This window comes from Chaetodon auriga, chromosome 9, assembly GCF_051107435.1.
Source record: "Chaetodon auriga isolate fChaAug3 chromosome 9, fChaAug3.hap1, whole genome shotgun sequence".
In the NCBI taxonomy this organism is placed as follows: domain Eukaryota; kingdom Metazoa; phylum Chordata; class Actinopteri; order Chaetodontiformes; family Chaetodontidae; genus Chaetodon; species Chaetodon auriga.
Window position 1 is genome coordinate 24,096,534 of NC_135082.1, and position 19,338 is coordinate 24,115,871.

Sequence of the window (19,338 nt, forward strand, 5' to 3'; positions counted from 1 at the left end):
ATTGAATAATATGTCAGTGTAGCACTCACAGGGGCCATTATTCTGCACTGAGTACTTTCATTTCTCACTTTAAGTACATTTTGTACAACATATTCAATGAGTATATCTAGAATGTAGTTTTGCTGTTTTACTTAAGCGATAGATGACTGTATGATTGTACACATATTATAGTGACTTTGTGAAGTCACCACAAAATACATACAAGTAGCTCAAATTTGGCTTCATTACAGTATTCGAGTGAATTTATTTAGTTACTTTCCACCACTGTTACCGGATAGCATAATGTTTCTGCCATTTATTGTTGGGTGTTACAGCATTTATCATGTGATAACTGTCAAAATGTACTGTTCTGGTGTATTTACTGTCCTGTATAGGTGATATGTTTCCTGAGCTCACGATGAGGCTACTATCCTCCAGCAGAAACCCCTTGAAAGGATTCCAGGCTGTAAATCTGAGTCGTATCGATGGCAGAACTTAATCTGGTTTTAGGTTAGCTCTAACTCCATCTGTGGCACCATGGAGGCGATTAAAAAAAAAAAAAAAAAAGTCCCCAAATTCATTCGCAAACCATCACACAACAAAAGTAATGGCCATCCCCGACGCGAGAGCCTGTAATATAGTGCCAAATGAGTCAGGCGCAAAGCTGAGGATGAAAAACAAAAGTATAATCCCTCTGCTGCTAACGGTGTCACTCAAGGATTAGCGTGCCAAGGAAAAAAATAACGCACTAAGTACTACGCGGATAAATTAAAAGCTCTGGGCAGCGTGGCGTGTCTCCAATCGCTTGAAAAACATTGATTGTGTTACAATGTGGAAGTGTTTGCGCCGAGCGCGCTGACAGAATAACAGCAACTACAATCTCAACTTCAGATTCCCTCATATCAGTTGATTTGAGCCTCCGAGACCCGCTGACAAGTAAATTGAAACGCTGAAAGCTTAAGGCGGTAGATTGGGAGATATTTTCGGAGTCAAGGAGAGTGACCTGGCGGATGATTAGACGGGAGTTGTGGCGCCTCGCCGATGATGAGGGTTAAGCTCGCTGTCTGATAGCGAGTCACACAGAGAAGAGGACTTTTCGTGGATGGACTGTGATCGGATGGGCTCTAACAATTAGCCCACAACAAACTCAACACACAAACACACACTGAAATCACATTTTTTTTTTTTTTTTTTACCTGTGTGTCCAGACGTAAACCATCCAGGAGGATAATCCAAACGAGATTGGTGGTGAACGCAGGGAAGCAACACTTCTCAACAAACTATTACTAATGATAACCAGGCGCTCCGGTCAAATCCACGGCTGGTTTACTGTTATTTCCGACGTGCAGAGAGAGAGACAGAGAGATGTCCTCGGGAGAAGTTTGCACCTATCAGCAACCAAAAGGGACGTTGTTAATCCTTTCTCAAAATATCATCAATGCACAGCAGAGCCGGGAGAGGAGGGACGTGGAGTTCAGCACCACGGCAGAGTGGACAGCTCCGACGGCGCAGCGATCTCACCTCGGCCGCTCTCGGGTCTCGTGTGCGCCACCGAGGCAGGAGCCACCAGCCCCAACCTCACCTACTGGCTCAGTCCCGACCGGATTTACATACAATCACGCGGGAGGGAGGGAGGAGAGGGAGGGGTGAACCAATCGCAAATATCCCGTAGTAGGCAGTATAAGCAAGAAAACGGGGACAGACGCACGGAATGGATGTGGAGCGGTTCAGTCCCGAGCGAAACTGCCCTTGACTGAGGAGGGAGGGAAAGGAGAGAGGGGGCGAGAGAGTTGGGTTTCTTTATGGCTGCCCCACTCACTCACTCACACATACACACTGCTCCAGCGGTGGATCAAAACATGCTGGATCCACCATTTTATTCACTACATCACCATCCTGTACTGTTACTGTACGACCTCCAGGTGAACACCGTGAGGGGAGAATGACCTCTAAAACACAACAGGATTTTCACAAGTGCATTTTATCTATTGATTTCTCATTTTAAGACATTTTTGGTGGCCACATAAGGAAAAACCAACGTCTCATAAGGAGAGTAAGCAATTGAAAGATGGATGTTGTTTTTATTGTTAACACTGTTGGCAGTTGTAGTGAAAGTAACTAAGTACATTTACTTCAGTAGGAAATATTTTAACTTTAGTCCATTAAATTATGACATGTATAGTTCCTGTTACAGTTTCAGATTTTACAGACAATAAATATAATCCCTTCATAAAACAGGATGTCTTGTTCTTGATTAAACTACTCTGACCAGTTAACATCAAAATACTTACTGTTAATACATATAATAATAATAATAATATGCAATAATAACAAGAGCAATAGGCAACAATAGACACGTACTTTCACTGAAACAGGATTTTCAATGCAGGACTTTTCCTTGTAACAGTGTAATTTTACATGTATTCATGTAGTAGTAGCTGTTTCATCCAATCGAAATGTTACTTGAATAAAAATACAGAAGTATTATTAGCAAAATAGGCCTCTTGAAGTATCAAAAGTACAAGTACTCGTGATGAAAAATTTTCAGAGTAATCTTTGATAATTATTACTGATGCAACAATCTGTAACAATGCATCTTATATATAACTATCATATATTTATGTGTAAAAAAATTATCTATAAAGTTAAAAAGTTAGAAATGCTGTTAGATGAAGGTAATGCAGTAAAAAGTACAATGAAATGGAAATACAAGTACTTGAAAATAGTACTTAAACGCACTGTATTTGAGAAAATACTCTTTTTTGTAGATACTCCCCTGTATTTGACAGTGCACACAGAGATCTTTGACTTGTACGAGTCGCTGTAGACCCTGAAGAGTGCCTTTAAATAGCTTCTATCAGGTCAGTAGTATTTGTGATGCGTGCGTGGGGGCTATATTTACAGTGCATCAAAGCTCTGTTTGTCCTATGTGCAAACGCAGTTATTTATGCATTTTATTATTACTTATTCATGTATTTATTTCTGTTTATCTTATTGTTTTGCCTCATTTCTGTTCAAATCTATTTTCCGTTCTCCATTTACACTTTCAGACATTAGACTCTTGGATTATGCACTGCACTGCAGGCTCCTCTTAGTGTGTTATAATTCTGTATTGAATGTGTGCCTCTACACTTTTTATATGCCTTTATGTTCTTGTGCGTCTTAAAGGGTACTTTTTTCATGCAATAAGTGCATAAGTATGTTGTACTCTAAGTTTTGGAGGTGTGCAGACATTTAATTGTCTTCTCCTCATTGCACCTGATGAATTTTTCTTCAGGCAAGCAAAGATTTCTGATTTGTTCATCTGTTCAATCAGTAAACCATGACTCCCCACTGAACTAAAGACCGGTTTGAAGCTGTGTGTGTGGATGGATTAGCATACACGTAGATGGTCGTCTATTCATTGTGATGGCAACTGCCCACATACACAACAGCACAGACGCAAAATGGTTTCACCCACCACTGCCTGGATGCTGAAAACCAACACAACTGAAAGACAAGAACATAAATATTGGAGGATTCTGCAAAAATTTAGATTAAAATACTCTCTTTCTATGAAGGAAGGGTTAAAGTGGTTGTTCTCTGGTTGAGCCTGGCCTACTGCTTTACACACAGATGGCACAATATTAATATCTTGATATGACTCTGGTGGCTTTCAAACACATATTAGATCCCATGATTCAAAAACTTGATACTTTATTTTACAGTGGACATGTATGGCATTGAGTGTCCAGGATGTCATGTGACATGTGGATCCAGTCGAAATAGTTATAAAACATGCATTTAATCAGCAGTCAAGTCAGCTTTGAACTAAATCTAGATCCATATCTTTCAATCTGTCTACCTAATATAATAATTCTGTGACTCTATATGGTCATTTTAGTGTTGGTATTTCTGTCTGCTCTGTAGACACACCTCCATCAGGGAAGAGGGATCCCTCCTTCACTGATCTTCCTGAGGTTTCTTCAGAGTGGAGTGTTTTTTATCTGCTCCAAGGACAGAAGCTGTTGCATGCTCTGCAGGTTGTAAAGCCCTTCAATGCAAATTTGTGATTTGGAATTTTGAAGTCTTTGATGATCTGACTTGATTTCATCCTCTACATCTTCAGGATATTCATTAAATCATGTGCCTCTTCCTACTGTATGTACCAGGTCCTCAATACAAAGCATGTCCGTGCCTCCAGAAACCAGAAAATAAGCGACACGTACATCTGTTTTTGTCACCATTGTGTGGGCCACTCATGAACGTCTGATTCATCCCTCTATGTTTAAGGTATGGTTACAGTTGGGCAACTAAAGCTCCTGGAAAGGCTGGAAAAACAACCTGGACATTGTTATAAGAAACCAACATTAAGGCGTTTTTAAAGCAGGAGCTTTCCCAGAACTTTTTAAGGAACTTGGGAGCTTACCCGACATTTTGACCAAAGGAGCCACCAAGAATTAAACTGAATTCCTGTAGTGGATGGTGGTCAAAAAAGTCCTTAGTCAGGATTTTTCAGCCTGTGATTTGTTCATTTTTAACAGGGGAATGGCCCAATGGGAGCACCCATGTGTACACCTCCCAAAGGAGGAGAGGTGGTTTGGTCTGGAGGTGCGTTTAATTTTATATTGTTTTCAGCAGCACAGATGCAACTGAATGATCACAGAAATATTATAGGAATACTACAGGCAGCGGTGTGTCTCTATGATCCTCTCATCTTTCCGAAACAACATGTTGCATCTTTGATCATGAAGGTGACTCTGCTCCATGGAGTCACAGGCTACAGCATAGTATAAAATTAAATATTTACAGCATATAGATTAGAGAATATTATAGATCCAAGAAGAAACTGACAGAAGGGCGAGGCTGAGAGAAAAAGGCACAATCAGGAATCCAGCTGCTACTTCAGCACCACGGAGAGCTCCAGGGATTTATCAATACACAACACAGTCAGACTGCTGATATTTCAGAGCCGTGGTCGGCGCCATAGATTCTAACTTTCACAAATCTCAGTCTGATAAAGGATCAATGAGGCCGGCAGACTACACGAACGTATTCAACTGAACAACCCCTCCGCCTCTGGACTCTCTCTGCTATTAGGGGATGGCAGGTTAACAAGGGGGATGCACATTGGTCATTTTGCTAACAAGGGGGATGGTACCACCCCTCAAATAGCTTACTGTGGGTAAAACTGACTGTTGGGAGGAGATGTTATAAGAACCATGGTCTGCACTGTCTGCAAGTTTTTGCGGTGTCACTGTCCCTTGTTTCTTGCTTGAGGCAGAGGACACTCACTGTTTACCACAAGAGGTCACTTGTCAGGAGAGTGTGAACACAGGACATTTAAAGCATTTCAACAAACAACCGATGCTGTTGTCTGGTGAGGGCGGTCGTCTTGGGTTAGACAACGTGAGCCTGACCTGAGACGAATCCCAGTGAGTCCCTTTGTTCCCAGCCTCATCTGTCCCTCTCCAGCCAAAGTCCATGTGATCTTTATATCAACACAGTCAGCCTCTCAACTGCATAATACCTTTCTACTCCAGGCAAGAAGTGAAAGAATAAAATGTAGAAATATGCGGTGACACCACAATGATTACTTACCACAGAGGATGTTACTGAAATTGAATGAAAAGCATTTCCTCAGTATCTAACAAGCTTTCATGTAAAATTCTGAAAACAAGTCATGTTCATGCCGGATGTGCAAATATACACTGCCAGAGTCACATCACCATAATCAAGCATGATGTACACGCTGACGCTCATTCAGCACATGTGCCAAATGTGTTGTTGCTCCAGCAAAATGAAGTTATAGCATGATTCATTAAGGCAAATAAGAGGAAGCGCTCCCCTGACATTCTCCCTGAGAATCCAGAGATTATGCTGCCACATCTGTGCTTATAAACAACCCGTGTGTATATGTCACATGGGTGCCGCTGAGATGTGCTGTAATTCATCATGCAGACAATTAATGTCCTGCATGTTAAGTAAGGAAGAGGAGGGAGGAAATGTCTGCAGGCTGTAGCTTTGTGTACGGTCTTCACAACTTCAGTGGGCAGTTTGAGGGTTAAGGCTTGGTTTAAAGGGTTAGGTCAGGCTTAGACATTTAGTTGTGATGGTTAGGGTAAGGGGCTAGGGAAGACTTTATGTGTCCTCATAAGGAGAGAAGTATAAGTGTGTGTGTGGCTGTGTATTTGTCACGTTTACATGGTCACATTGTGGGGACTCGCCCTTACGGGGACAAAACGCAAATCCCCAAAATGTAAATCATTAAATTTTGCAGTGGAGACTCGTATTTATGTTAGGGTAACGTTAGGTTAAGGTTAGCTAAGTAGTGCTTATGGTTGTCGTTAGAGTAAGTCTCCAGGAAATGAATGTAAGTCTATGTAATGCAAACACAACTGTGTGTGTGTGAAAGACAATTGTTATTTGCATTTATCGGTGTGTGTAAGCTGCCTATTTTGTGTGCATGCATTTACAAAAGAAAGACAGTGAGACTAATCAGTGTGTGTGTGCGTGTCCGTGTGTGTGTGTTTTGGTATGCGGTGCAGAGTGTAATAGATTGTGACACATTGTATGGGGAGCGTCGGCAGCAGTGCACTCACACAGATGTGATATGTGGCCAGTTTCGCATCTCATTATCCAGTAAACTGTGCGGCGACATGTACGGCTCCAGATTGCGATGTCAACTCGATGTACATTCACTGCGACTGCTGTGTTAGGACTAAGCATATGGCTCCCACTCTCCTCGCCGGGCCTCTGCTCCAACAGAGTGACATTAGTTTGGATCATTCTCTCCGAGCTGAGGCTTTCCATTTGACCCCTTTGAATTAATGCAGCAGTTGTGCTGAAGAATCAGCCCTGCATGCACTCTATGAGAGCCAAGAAAGACTTCAAGAGCTCTGTTTTTAATTGAGATTTGCAATGTTTGAAAAAGTGACAAACTAATTATAACAAGTGATGGAGAGGGGATTTTTCTGGCCAGTCATTTACAAAATGGCAGAATTTCTGGAGAGCAGATCCTTCAGTGTGCTGAAGGAAAATTAGAGTGGACAGAAAATTAATCATCCCCAATTTTGACTGATTAATCATAAAAGTAATTTATCAAACCTTTGCTGGTTTATGCTTCTCAAATGGATGGTTTTGCTGCTTCTTGTTTTCTTTTTTGTAAACTGAACACCTTTATGTTTCAGACGTCTTGTCCGACCAAACAAGGAATTTCAAGTTGGTAGCTTTGCTGGAGGAAGTTGTGATTTGCATTTTTTCACCATTTCCTGGCATATTGCTGAGACCGCGCTCAGACTAACCTTAGCACTTTGTCAAATTAAGGCAGCATTCTCATTCCCTTCTGTGACACTGCATTAACACAATGAGGGTCCTGACTTTGCCATCTTGAAATGCAGGTTTGTGCAGAAAAAGCTAAACCTGGAAATGCATTGGTCAATCAATTACGTGCAAATGAACATTTCCGGGAGAATATTTTGTAAATTGGATGCCGCCATTGTCAAGACAGAGGATCATTTGACTGTTGCTGTGGCAACTTTCAGGAGTTGTGAACCTCTGTGTGGTGTTTTGCATCCGATGAGCCGTCATTTCATCTTGTCACTGGTGGCCACAATACGCCAACCTTGGCTTCAGCCAATCACAACATAATGAGGAGGAAGGTGTCCTGGTGACAATTTTATATGTTAGGAAAACGAATGTGACAGAATGTTTCTCTAAATATTTTCTGCTTTCTGCTTTGTGTGTCTGCCACAGCTGAAGTGTTTCTGTGCTCTTGAATGCTTTCAGCAGTTCTCACTCACCACTGTTTCGCTGTAGTCATTTAAGAGATACTTTGAAAATGAGTGGAATACTTTGCTGAGTCAGTCCTGATGGAATACTCTGCTGGCACATTCATAATGCAGCAGTCACGGCACTTTGAGTGAAAGCTTTTGTCTCTGGCACGGAGGTCAGAGTCCAAACATCGCTCTAATATCAGAGGACAGAAATCCAAACAGCCCTCCAAGTAGGACATGCCACCATGCTGCTTCAAGGCCACCTCGACTTTTATCGGGGGCCAGTGTTTGCTACACTCAAATTATTGCGTTCTGCCAAAGGCGTCAGTCCAGAGTTACATTGAAAATGAATCTGTGTTCAACAGACTGAATCTTTATTCTAATTAGAAAGCATGGACTGTAAAGGGAAAGAAACAGACAGTTTGCATGCTGCTTAGTAATTACGATGATGATGTTGGCATCTTTTATTACTGTTGGCCATCATTTGAAAGTAGTTCCCGAACATCTCAGCACCTACTGCTGTAGCCAAACGCTGCAGACCAAAAAGTGGATCACCGCTGATCAAAACTTTTTGTTCTGGGTGTTGAAGCCTTTTGAAGTGCTTCTTAGCATTGTTTCCCAAAGGAGGTGGAGTGAAATTTGTCTCAGCAGGAAGAAAAACATGAAACACTTCTTTGACATGAAGAGACAAAGTCCAGCTCTAATGCAGGTCTCATGAGATCACTGTCAGGAAGAAAAACACACGGACAATCTTAGATTATATTTGAATGCTGTCTTATCACATGATTTTTCTGAAATTAGATCCCTAAAGTCATCTGCGGAAGTGAGACGACTTACACTGCAACTGGACAAGCACAGTCTATAAGTGGAGCAGTCACAGATTTAAATAAATGTGTACAACTGCAGGGGACACATACAATAAAAGACATTTTCAGGCTAAGAAGCCTGAACATTTGGCTTCATTGTGTGTCTCTATTGAGAGTGTGTTTAGTTTAGACTTCATATAAAGAGCATAAACCCATAAAATACACAAATAAATGCACTCACTGCCATCCAAACAACCTTTATATTATGGCATTAGGCCACATTACCAAAAAAGTGGAAATGCAGTAAGTCACTAAAATCAAAATATACAGCAGAAAAATATGAACACGAGAACAAACACAATGCAGCTCCAGCAGCGAGCGTCGCTGCTTGGACCTCGAATAAATATGGTTCCAAAATGATGCAAAACAAACAGGTGACAGGCTGTCAAGACTGTTGCATAATGGCTAAAAAGGAGCTGTCAGAATGATTGAGGATGGTGAAACAAAGCAAGCTGTTAAATTTAATGAAGGAAAGAGTACATTTACTTCTCACTGGAGATACTTTTTAACGGTGAATGTTATTGAGGAAAATCTGACGGAGGAAGCATTCAGATCCTTTACTTTAGGACCTTCAGCAATACAAAAGACATATAAAAGTCCTGTTTTTAATATCCTCCTAAGTCAACGTGGAGACGTTGTCGGCAAAATATATTTAAAGAATCAAAGTAAAAGTCGTCGTTCTGCAGTAAAATGTCCCCTGTGATGACATTATTAGATTTTTCATACTGATGCAACAATGTATGAGCAATATTTTACTGCAGCCGGAGGTGGTGGAGCAAGCTTTAATGATTTTGTACAGTCAGATAATTTAGACTAGTGGTTGCCAGTGGGGTCGGACCCCCTCCAAATGGTCCCAAGATAAATCTGAGGGGTCGTGAGATGATTAATGGGTGAGGAAATTAAAAAAAGAAAAAGTTCTGCTACACAAATTTGTATTTTTTTTTTTTTTAAATACAAAAATTTTATTGAAACAGTCTGAGAAGATTAGAGGGGAAATGTCTCTCTGATGACAACTCAAAGACGACATGAAGCCTGACAGGTTTATTCTATTGACAATACAATCATATGTTTTTTAAGGAAAAATCTTAACCTGAATCTAAAGGAGAAGAACTTTAAAGTAGCATCAAATGGAAACCTCAAAACCTCTGTGTAAAATGCACTTACTCTCCACCACTGCAAAAAAAAAAAAAAAAAAAAAAAGTGACTCAGATACTGAGTGCATGTTCAAGTCATGTGAAGCTGGAAACCAGAGGAGGAGGAGGAGTAGCAGGGGGTGGGAAATGGATGTTTGAGGAGGTGAAGAAGCAGATTTGGATCTGCACCAAACTCTGACAAGAAGGGAAAGAGATGAAACATCTTCCTCCAGATGGACAAGTCAGATAGAAGAAGTGAGAAATCTCATATGGACAGACGTGATAATACAGATGGAAAAATGTTCTTCACTGAAAGTGCTTTTATAATTGCGCTGATGTTAAATTGCAACAACATTTACACCCCCTCAGCACAAGGCAACATAATCATACTGTGCTGAGTAACAGAGGGGGCTTGCACACATAGCAACAAAACACACACATACAAAATGAGAGAAATTTCGGCCTGGTGCCAAAAACTGGAAACAGAGATAAATCCGAGGCTTGTTTCAAATGGTTTCTTTTGTACAGAACATTTTAAAATCTGTAACCAGACCAGCTGCAGCATTTTAGGGTGATAGGTCATTTTTTAAATCTGAATTTAAGTAATTAATTTGGTAATATCAGTGTATTTGAAAGGCCGTGGAACATATCTGAATGTGGCTAATGAACAATCCAATCGTGCCTTTACGCTTACATCTATGATTTATATGCGCGCCTGCATTCTGTCCATATTGTGATCAGATCTCATTATGCAAAGGAAGCGAACACGACAGCTCTTGCTGCACAGTCTGGACTTGTTTTTGCTTTTGCTGCGGCGGGTAGTCATCTTTTATCCCAAATGAGGCAAACAACAGACGTGATGACAAGGCTTGTCCAGTTTGGATATGTTTTTCTCGTGGGAGAGCAGCGAGCAGAGGCCATGTTTGACGATGTTTCCAGTCGTACATTTTAAAGAGTAGCTTCACACCAGCCGTCTGTGGGTGAAAGTGTCAAGTCTCTTTCACCATCAGAAGTGCGCTGGAAACTGAAGCCAGTGCTGAAGTGCCAAACACTGCAGTTCTTTGAATGGCCACTGGAGGCTGGCTCAAAGGCGTGTCAATCCCCATAGACCCCCATATCAAAAGGCCTTCACAGCAGAAATAAACAAAAACAATGTTGGTCTCTGTAGCTAATTTCCCCGTTCATGACAACTGCACGGGGGTGAATTTGTATGTAACTCACTCAATTAAATCATACTAAGGCTTAAAGTTATGCAAAATTATGAGCATGGCCGCTTTGAGTGACAGCTAGCCGCTAGGTTTCAGCAACCAGGCTTCATTCGGCCCACGTTAGCTCCACCCAGACTCCACCTCTTCGCCCATTTTTGGATTAGCCGTGAGCTTGGTGGAGTCAGGCGCTGCCAAGATGGTGACGGCTGAAGTCACTGATGCTGAGCTTCACAATGGCTCTTCAGAAACCTGTGGGTGGCGTCACAGAGTCTACGTCCATGTTTTATACTGTCTATGACTGCACCTGCAACCACACCCAACAGTGATGTCACCATGTACTTACACACCCTGTAAATTCAGCTTTTAACCTGAAGATGTTTGTATGTTTGATGACATTTTTAACAGTAATTGCTTCAAGCTATCCTGGTGTTTCGTGGTGTTTATGTCATTATGACTCAGTACTGTACTTTTTGCTGCACTACGTTTATTCCACCGCTATCCGTGCTGCTTACTTTACAGATTAATTTATTTTTTTCAAAATCTTATAAAGTATGATTCATTGAGATTGAATAGCCAACACTGCATAGTTTCAATTAGCTCCACTTTAACCAACTGCAACACTAAAATGCTCCTAAAACCACAATATATCAGCATTTATGATCCAACAATGCAATATATAATAAAACATCAGTCTCAAGGACCATTTTTCTGTATCAAAAGTCTCTTCACTGTTGATACTTTAAGGACATTTTGCTGCAAATACTTTTGTGCTTCTTTAGTAAAGCAGGATTTGAAATGCAGGCCACGTTTGTTGGTCTTCAAGGCTTGTCTCTAAATAAGCACCAGTGCCAGGGCCAAATATTCAAAACTTTATGCAATAAACAGTATATTTTGTCTTTATTGTTATTTCATTTTTAACTTTTTCTATGGAAAAGTAGTTTGATAAGAACTTTTATATGTCAGTGATTTACCCATATGATATCCATTGTATTATTCAGTAGCCAATATATCCAGATATGTAATAAAGAAAAAGACAATGATGATAAAAGAAATGATGACAAAGAGATTCAGGTTTAAAAGCTCTACAAGTTCAACACAAAAGAAATTATTGCTGCATTCACATCAACACTGACAACAATTTGTTTGAATGTCTAAATGTGTATAAAAATGCTTTTCTCTTCCCTTCATAACTGAAGACACAGTCGTTTATTATCCACCGGTTTCCTCCCTGTCCTTTCATGTGTGGTTAATTTTCTCTCCTCCGAGCTGGATCATCTTCTCACAGAACAATCTGATTAAATAAAGAAGATATCGAGTAATAAAGGAACCTGGAGAGACTACCGCGCAATTAATTTGACAAACATGTCCCGGCTAAGTGTGACACCAGAAGAAAAACTTGTTGAGTTAATTAACAGGAGACAGCCAAATTTCAGTTTATACATAGACTCGTAATGAACAACCAGAAATACGTCTTTTAAAGTGGTGAGAGGTGTGAAAGGATGTGTACGCTGGCTCATTTGTCCCATACAGCTTTTAGTATTTGGCTCTTTTGGGTCTCAGTAATGGGTAAAAAGCTTAATACTGATGCTATAATTCTTATTCTTAGTACGTTTGACACTGAAGGAGTAAAGTGCAAACGTAACATCCTTTATCAGTCCTCTCTGGTCTCTTTACAGAAAATGCTTGGTGCTGCCCATCATTAGTTTCCACAATAAATTCAGCAAAACACTGTTAAATTAGTGCTTGTTTTTAAATAATTTTGTTATGGCTGCGCTCATCTGGCAGCATCTCTGTCATGAATATTGACTGTCCTCTGAGTTGACCCAGGACCAGCAGGCTTTTAAAATGTTTTCCTTCATTTCTTAATGATTCAATTCCTTTCATTTCCTCAATTATTTCAATTATTCATCACAGTTTGATTTAGCTGATTGAGGGGGCCGTTCACAGGTAAACCTACTGAGAAATCCTCAAAGGACAGAGATGATTAATATGATGATGAGTGAATGAGATTAATAAAGTTATAGCGTTGCTGCTGGAGTATCTGTAATGAATAATTCAATCCCTTTTTCAAAACAAAACTGCTGACCAAATATCTTCTGAATCAAATTTGCAACAATTATCTTTGTACTTTGCTGCTTAAATCGAAGATCACTTTAAAAAAAGATTCAATTAGAATTAATCTGATGCACCCACTGCTTTTTTTTTAATTTTTTTTATTAAAGATTATCTGTAAGAAGTATATATTGATTTTCTTTTTTTTCTTTTTTTTGACTACTAAACAAACACAGAATAGGCTCATTATGAGGATATCAAGTTGTTATGTGTCAGTAACCAATTGCTAATTTACACATTCAGCAGAACATTAGCTTTCAACTGACTTCATATTTCGGCCACCTGGTGAACTTAAAGTCAAATATTCCCTCTCTTTTCGCTCTGTTTTGGTCTTCACCGCCTCCATCTGGCTCTTTATCTTCTAAATGCTCCACTATGTTGCCCAGCCAGTGGCAGGGCTGCTGAATATGTGAAAAAACTTATAGACAGCTTGTTGTGGCTCCGGAGAAAGGTTCGTGAAATCTGATATATTACCCCGAGTGATGTCACTTGAGTCAGCATCAGTTGGGCCTGAAGACAGAGGTTAGCAGACCTCTGCAGCCCGCCCCTCAGCTTCGCTTAATACTAGCTGCTTGAAGCTACGCTAGCCACTGCTAGCATAACACATCCCAATCTGCATGGTGGAGTGAACTGAGTAGAGTTGCATTGTGGGTGAGTCTGGCAGTGTTATAAGAGCGAAAGTGTGAGCAGTACTCATGTAGTCCATGAACATATCAATCAGTGTAGTTTTAAATCAAGAGCTTCAGTCTCTCAGCTGCTGAACCGACAGCATTTTATTTTCTGTCTGCGCTGCTTTTTTTCTTTTTCCTGTGTTTCTGTAGATGATGCACAGCTTGTTCTGCATCTGAGCCCTTAAACTAAACTCTAACTGCAGCTGTTCTTGAGTTTCTCACAGACATTAATGCAGCGAGTTTTCGTAAAATAGGTCTGAAACTGCAGCACACTTGAATCATCAAAGCTGATTTCTGGTGATATTTGTCTGTAAATGTCAAACCTCGGCCAGAATCCAGGGTGTTATCTATTCACTGTTTCTGACTCTGAACAGAACTTCAAAAATAAATATAAAACCTTGTTTTATCAGTCAGAAAACCTTTCCAAGATAAGTTTCCTTTTTATCTTTCTCTTGGTAAAAGTCATATCGCTGTTTTTTTCTTGTTGAATTGTGTGGCTTCTCCAGCGTTCTTTAAAACAGACAAGGTCTGCACTTTAGTCTTTTCTTGCATGCTAAATGTCCCTGAAACTGTCACAGATGCATTCTCACCAACCTTTTGAAAGTATTGCACACAAATGTTATATTTTAGCTTTCCAAAGATGTATGTAAGTAAGGGACATTTCGTACTTTTAGTGTTTCTCAAAAGAATCGTCTCTCTGTGAGTGAACTAAGCCTCAGGAAACTTTGCTTTTATTGTATCATTCTTAGCCGAGACCAGAAGCTCAATAGCTCGATCGGCCCACAAAATTTCCTTTGGCAGCCACAGTTTTCGCCCTCTGAGGGTAAAATTTGGCATGGAGGTCAAGAGCGTGTGTGTTTGACATTTGTGTTCATGCCAGCTGGCTGAAAGAGCGTGTGGCGATGGCAGTGGTGTATCCTAAAAAGGCGCATAACCAAATGGATTCACAGATTTTGTGGAGGACCTACAGCAGCTGTAACTTTCTATCTGTGAGGCTGAAACTTGCCATGGAGGTCAGCCATGAGGGTGTGTGTATGTTATATCATATTAAATCTCCTCTAAACGCTTTAGAAAATAAGCTTTTATTTGTTTCACACCTCGATGCCTCCTTTACCGCTGAGGTGTAAAATCACTCCATGAACACGTTTTACGTTCATCTATGAAGAAACTTTAATTAAAGAAAGCTTTTCCATCACCTAATTATTCCAAATTAAACAAGCCTCATCAACTAAGACACAGTGTCGTGAATGAAACAGAAGAACATGCAGATAAAAGCAGGTTGCTTCTGTGAAGCTTGAATCGCTGTGATCTTGTGTTTTACTTCCTAAAACAAGTTAATCAGAAGAATCAGGTGAGAATATTAGACAGTGATGTGATTTTTGGGGCTTAATTAATCATAACTACAGTGTAGACAAGAGGGAGCAGCTGCTGGCACTTTTACAGTACGCTCGCTTCCCCGTTCTTTTCCATCTTTAAGCCCAAAGTCCCCGGCACAGATGTATCAATCCCGCTCTTGATTCTTCCCCAACTCCATCTTGATTGTTTCCTCACACCCATGAAAGTGAGACTTCAATAAGCACCTGCACACACGGTGGTGATTCCCTGGGATTTTACTTCCAATCTCTCTCTAATCACAGCTTCACCCTCCTGTGAAACCACTCTTCCAGCTCTCCCTCCCACCGGGCACTACAGTATCACACTATCACTTTATTGCTTCTCCACGCTGATCTTAAGTCTTACTCCAGGCAAGCTCTACTTTTATCCTACATCAGCCACCGACGTCTCTTCCTCTGTCTACCAACAGATTACCCCGACCACTCTTTTCCTCCCATCTCTTGCCCCCCAGTAAACATCTGACACCAATATTACTTTCATAATCCACTTTAGGGCAAGCTGATGTGAGATCTGAGACATTACAACCCCCGAGCTTCACTATCTAATCCTCTCTGTTTAGATCACCTGGCCCACAATACACAGGGTTTTGTTTTCAGAGTCCACACGCTGTCTCCAGGCCACGGGGATATACGATCACGCAGCATTGCCCTGCATTTAGTCAGGGTGTTTAGCATTTTACCACCCGTTTGCGATGTCTGCACACATGCTCTAATCTCTGCCTAATCTCTTCATTTGCCTCTACATTATATGCTTCTGAAAGAAAAAGGCACAATAAAAGACATGTGTAAGACGATCTGAACGGCGCTTTGGCACAGGCTGAGTGAAACGCCAGGAGCTCGAGCCGTTTCAGTTTTATCAAAGGTTCATGGGGACATCTAGTGTTGACTGGGGAAAGGAAGAGGAAGTCTTTGCATTATTTTCCCTGCATGACGATTGGACCCTCTCCAGCTGAACCATAGTTACAGCTGATGTGAAAGTGCTAAATCCTCACCCAGAAGAAAGGCAAGCTGCAGAGGGAAGTCTGAAGAGGACAGGTTCATGCACATGATCACCTTTAAAAAGCCAAAAATGAGAATTAACTGTTTATTTAAGAAAAGTAAGAGATCTCTCTCTCTGTGTTGTCACCAGAGACTGAAACTCCAATAAGGTGGAAAACAAAATTCATTTTCTGCTCTACTGTCTTTTATGTCCTTGATTTTTAGTTTTGTTTCTGCTGTTTAACCCATCCTCATTGATATAGATTTGATGGACAAAATAATAGAAACACCTATTGGTGTAATGCAATAGTTAAACTGCAGCCTTCAAAGTGATCATACTGTTAAATTAACTCTTTAAATATAATAAATTCTCGAGACGTTGTTTAAAACATAAATAAAACAGAATGTGATCATTTGCCAATGATTGCTTCATTGATTTTTGTAAATATATGCTTATTCAGAATTTGATGAAGTTGGGACAAGAGCAACAAAAGACTGAGAAAGATGTGGAACGCTCCAAAACACCTGTTTGGAACTTTCCACAGGTAATCAGGTTGATTGGTAACAGGTGAGAGTATCATGATTGGGTGTGAAAGAGGCATCCTGCAAAGGTTCACAAGTGAGGATGGAGAGAGGTTCAACACTTTGTGAACACATGATTGGATGAAGGAGATTAACATATGGGCTCAGGAACTCTTTGTAATACAGTTGTTTGTAAAAACAGTTTGTTTGCATTGAGTTTTCATGTACTCTTTACATTGTGTTGCTGTATTATAATGTGCATGAAGGCCGGTTTTCCTGCAGGACTGCTGTATTAGCCTGCATTGGTTTTAGCTAGCTGTCCCCTAATAAACTAGAAACTGTGTATCTCAGAACATCCAGCTCTCTCTCTATCTCACGCCTGTTATCTTTCTCTCTTTACTGCTCCCTGCTTCCCTCTGCTTTGATTAGTTCCCATTAAGAATCCACTCCAAGCTGCTCAGCTACCCAACACATTTACAAATCATAAAGCATCGCAATCAACAGAACTCGCACCAGGCCGACAGTCTCTAGTGCCCATTAGGAGACTGCCACAATGAAACAGAGAACTCAAACGGCAACAAAGTGGTGCTTGACACGGCTCGGGGATGAATGGAAAAGCTGCTAAGGATTTATGTGTCAAAGGCACATGAGAGAGACACCCTGGGGACGGGATGGAGCTCTGTCCTCTGTCAAGACTGAGGTCCAAACAGTTTGGCTGGATGACGCCAGCTGCCACAGCCGGAGACCAACATTTGTCAGTGGTAAAGAAGGGAACTGCAGCAAACTGATCTCACAGGCTTTCATCCACAACAACAGGAAATGACAGGAAGCAAATACAATAAATCCTATTCACCTTGAATCCGCTGCTGTCCGATACAGTGGGTAGTGATTGCACATGAAAACATTGTTTCAGAGCAGAAGGAGATCGATTCCACCTCACTGTGTTCTCTATGCGCTGAATGAGCAAGAGGACTTCCCGGTAAATTGATTTATGTACAGTTTGTAGAATACGCTGTGAAGTGGAAGAAGAATAACTCCTCCTGTTTAGACTTTGTTTGTTATGTTCAGGGGTGGAAGAAGTATTCAGATGCTTAAGTAAAAGTACTAATACCACACTGTGGAGTCGGGTAGAAGTATGAAGTTGCATAAAATGGAAACACTCAGAGTACATTAAATGTGTACTTTAGTAAATGTACTTAGTTACATTTCACCACTGGTTGTGTTTTAGTTTTATTTATCAATCTGATTTTGTGTCTTGTGTTCGTTTTTGCATTGTGAAGCCCTTTGTTTATTTGTTCTAAATAGGTGATGAATCAATAACCTTTATGGACTCACTTATCTGCTTACGATGGGCCACTGAGTAGTCTGATGAGTGTTTATTTTTATTTATCTGTTTATGTTCAGGGACAGTGCGCATTGATCAGCATCACTGTAAATGTGCCAGCGTTAGCCAAAAGGCTGTCGTCCCTTTGGCCAGGTGTGAAATTAGCCATTAAAACAACAGTAAAACAGCCAAAGTGTAAAATTAGGAGAGAGGAAAACATGAAGCAGCTGAACGGCACACAAAGCTTCGATGGGTGAGGCGGCGTCACGTGAGGCAGGACATGTAACGATGCAGGCAGTTAAAACGTGGCGACATCAGTGTGAATCACCAGATCTCAGCCCATCGAGCCAAAGCTGTTTGGACCAAAGTGTTTGTCTCTTCCACCCTCATCAAAACACCAAATCATGGAATATATTTTGTAAAAATGTTGTTTTTTCACAGCCTTGTTGAATCTGGGACGTGTGCTGTTTTCTCTTTTGATTTGTGAGCTGTTCGTAACCTTTGATCTGTTTAAAAATGTGTAAAAATCCCAGAACTGTTTAGACTATGTGCCAGAAAGCCACATTTCATTAGATAATCAGTGGCGTACCTGAAGCCACCTGTCTGACCAGAGGCAGCCGCCTCTCACAGCTGCAGGTGATGAACTGACTGACACTCGTTGAGTGGATCTTCAAGCTGAATCCTCCTGATGAGGTGCAGCAGGACTTGGACACTTTACTCCTCTGTGCTGAACATTGAAATACATTGAATTAAAAGAGCATCCCGTTGGATGTGTTTGTGCCAACTCTCTGTTTTGTACTTGTGGGAAATCACATTTTGAAACAAGGCTCCTCTTGTCAGCAGCAAACTCCAGCTTGTGCCCGTACGGCTCTGCTCAGATTTATTTCTTTGTTTTGTATCTAGCTATCGAATCTGAAACCCAGTGAACAGCAATGTTCTCCAGCTGAGTTCGTTCACATTTCTCCTTGCAGCAAGTACAAATCCTCTATCTTTACATCCATTTGCAGTCCACCTATCCAACATTTATCATGCAATAGCACCATAAGCGCTTTATGTTTATTAGCTGTGGGGCTAAATTTCTATAATGTATAAAAAATTGATGGTATCCCCCACAGAAATGATAACCTGACCTTTCCTTGAAGCTTGCAAAAACGGTTTAAAGGAGAACAATGGTATTGTTAGAAACACCACAATGCTTGAGGTGGATGGAGTCACAGTACAATGAAGTTCAGCGAGTAATGTATGCATTAAAATGTATGAATAATGGCTTCATGCATAGCTACAGAATTTATATACAGTATAAATCCCCTCTGGAGGCAGCGGTGTGCTCAAACATGCGGAGAATACCTTTATAAAAGATAACAGCGCTCGACCACGCACAAATACAACTGTGATTA

General features: G+C 40.8%; 1 protein-coding gene across 2 annotated transcripts in view; it reads right to left on the bottom strand.

Annotated features, from left to right (window-relative positions):
• The window catches only part of fstl5 (follistatin-like 5), a 151,202-nt gene extending 149,478 nt beyond the window's left edge, over nt 1–1,724 (bottom strand). For both annotated transcript variants that reach the window (XM_076738454.1, XM_076738453.1), the window contains exon 1: nt 1,176–1,724. In XM_076738454.1, coding sequence (XP_076594569.1) covers nt 1,176–1,198 — 23 coding nt within the window. In that variant the 5' untranslated portion in view covers nt 1,199–1,724. The remainder of the gene's footprint in view (nt 1–1,175) is intronic.
• Nucleotides 1,725–19,338: the final 17,614 nt, after the last annotated feature.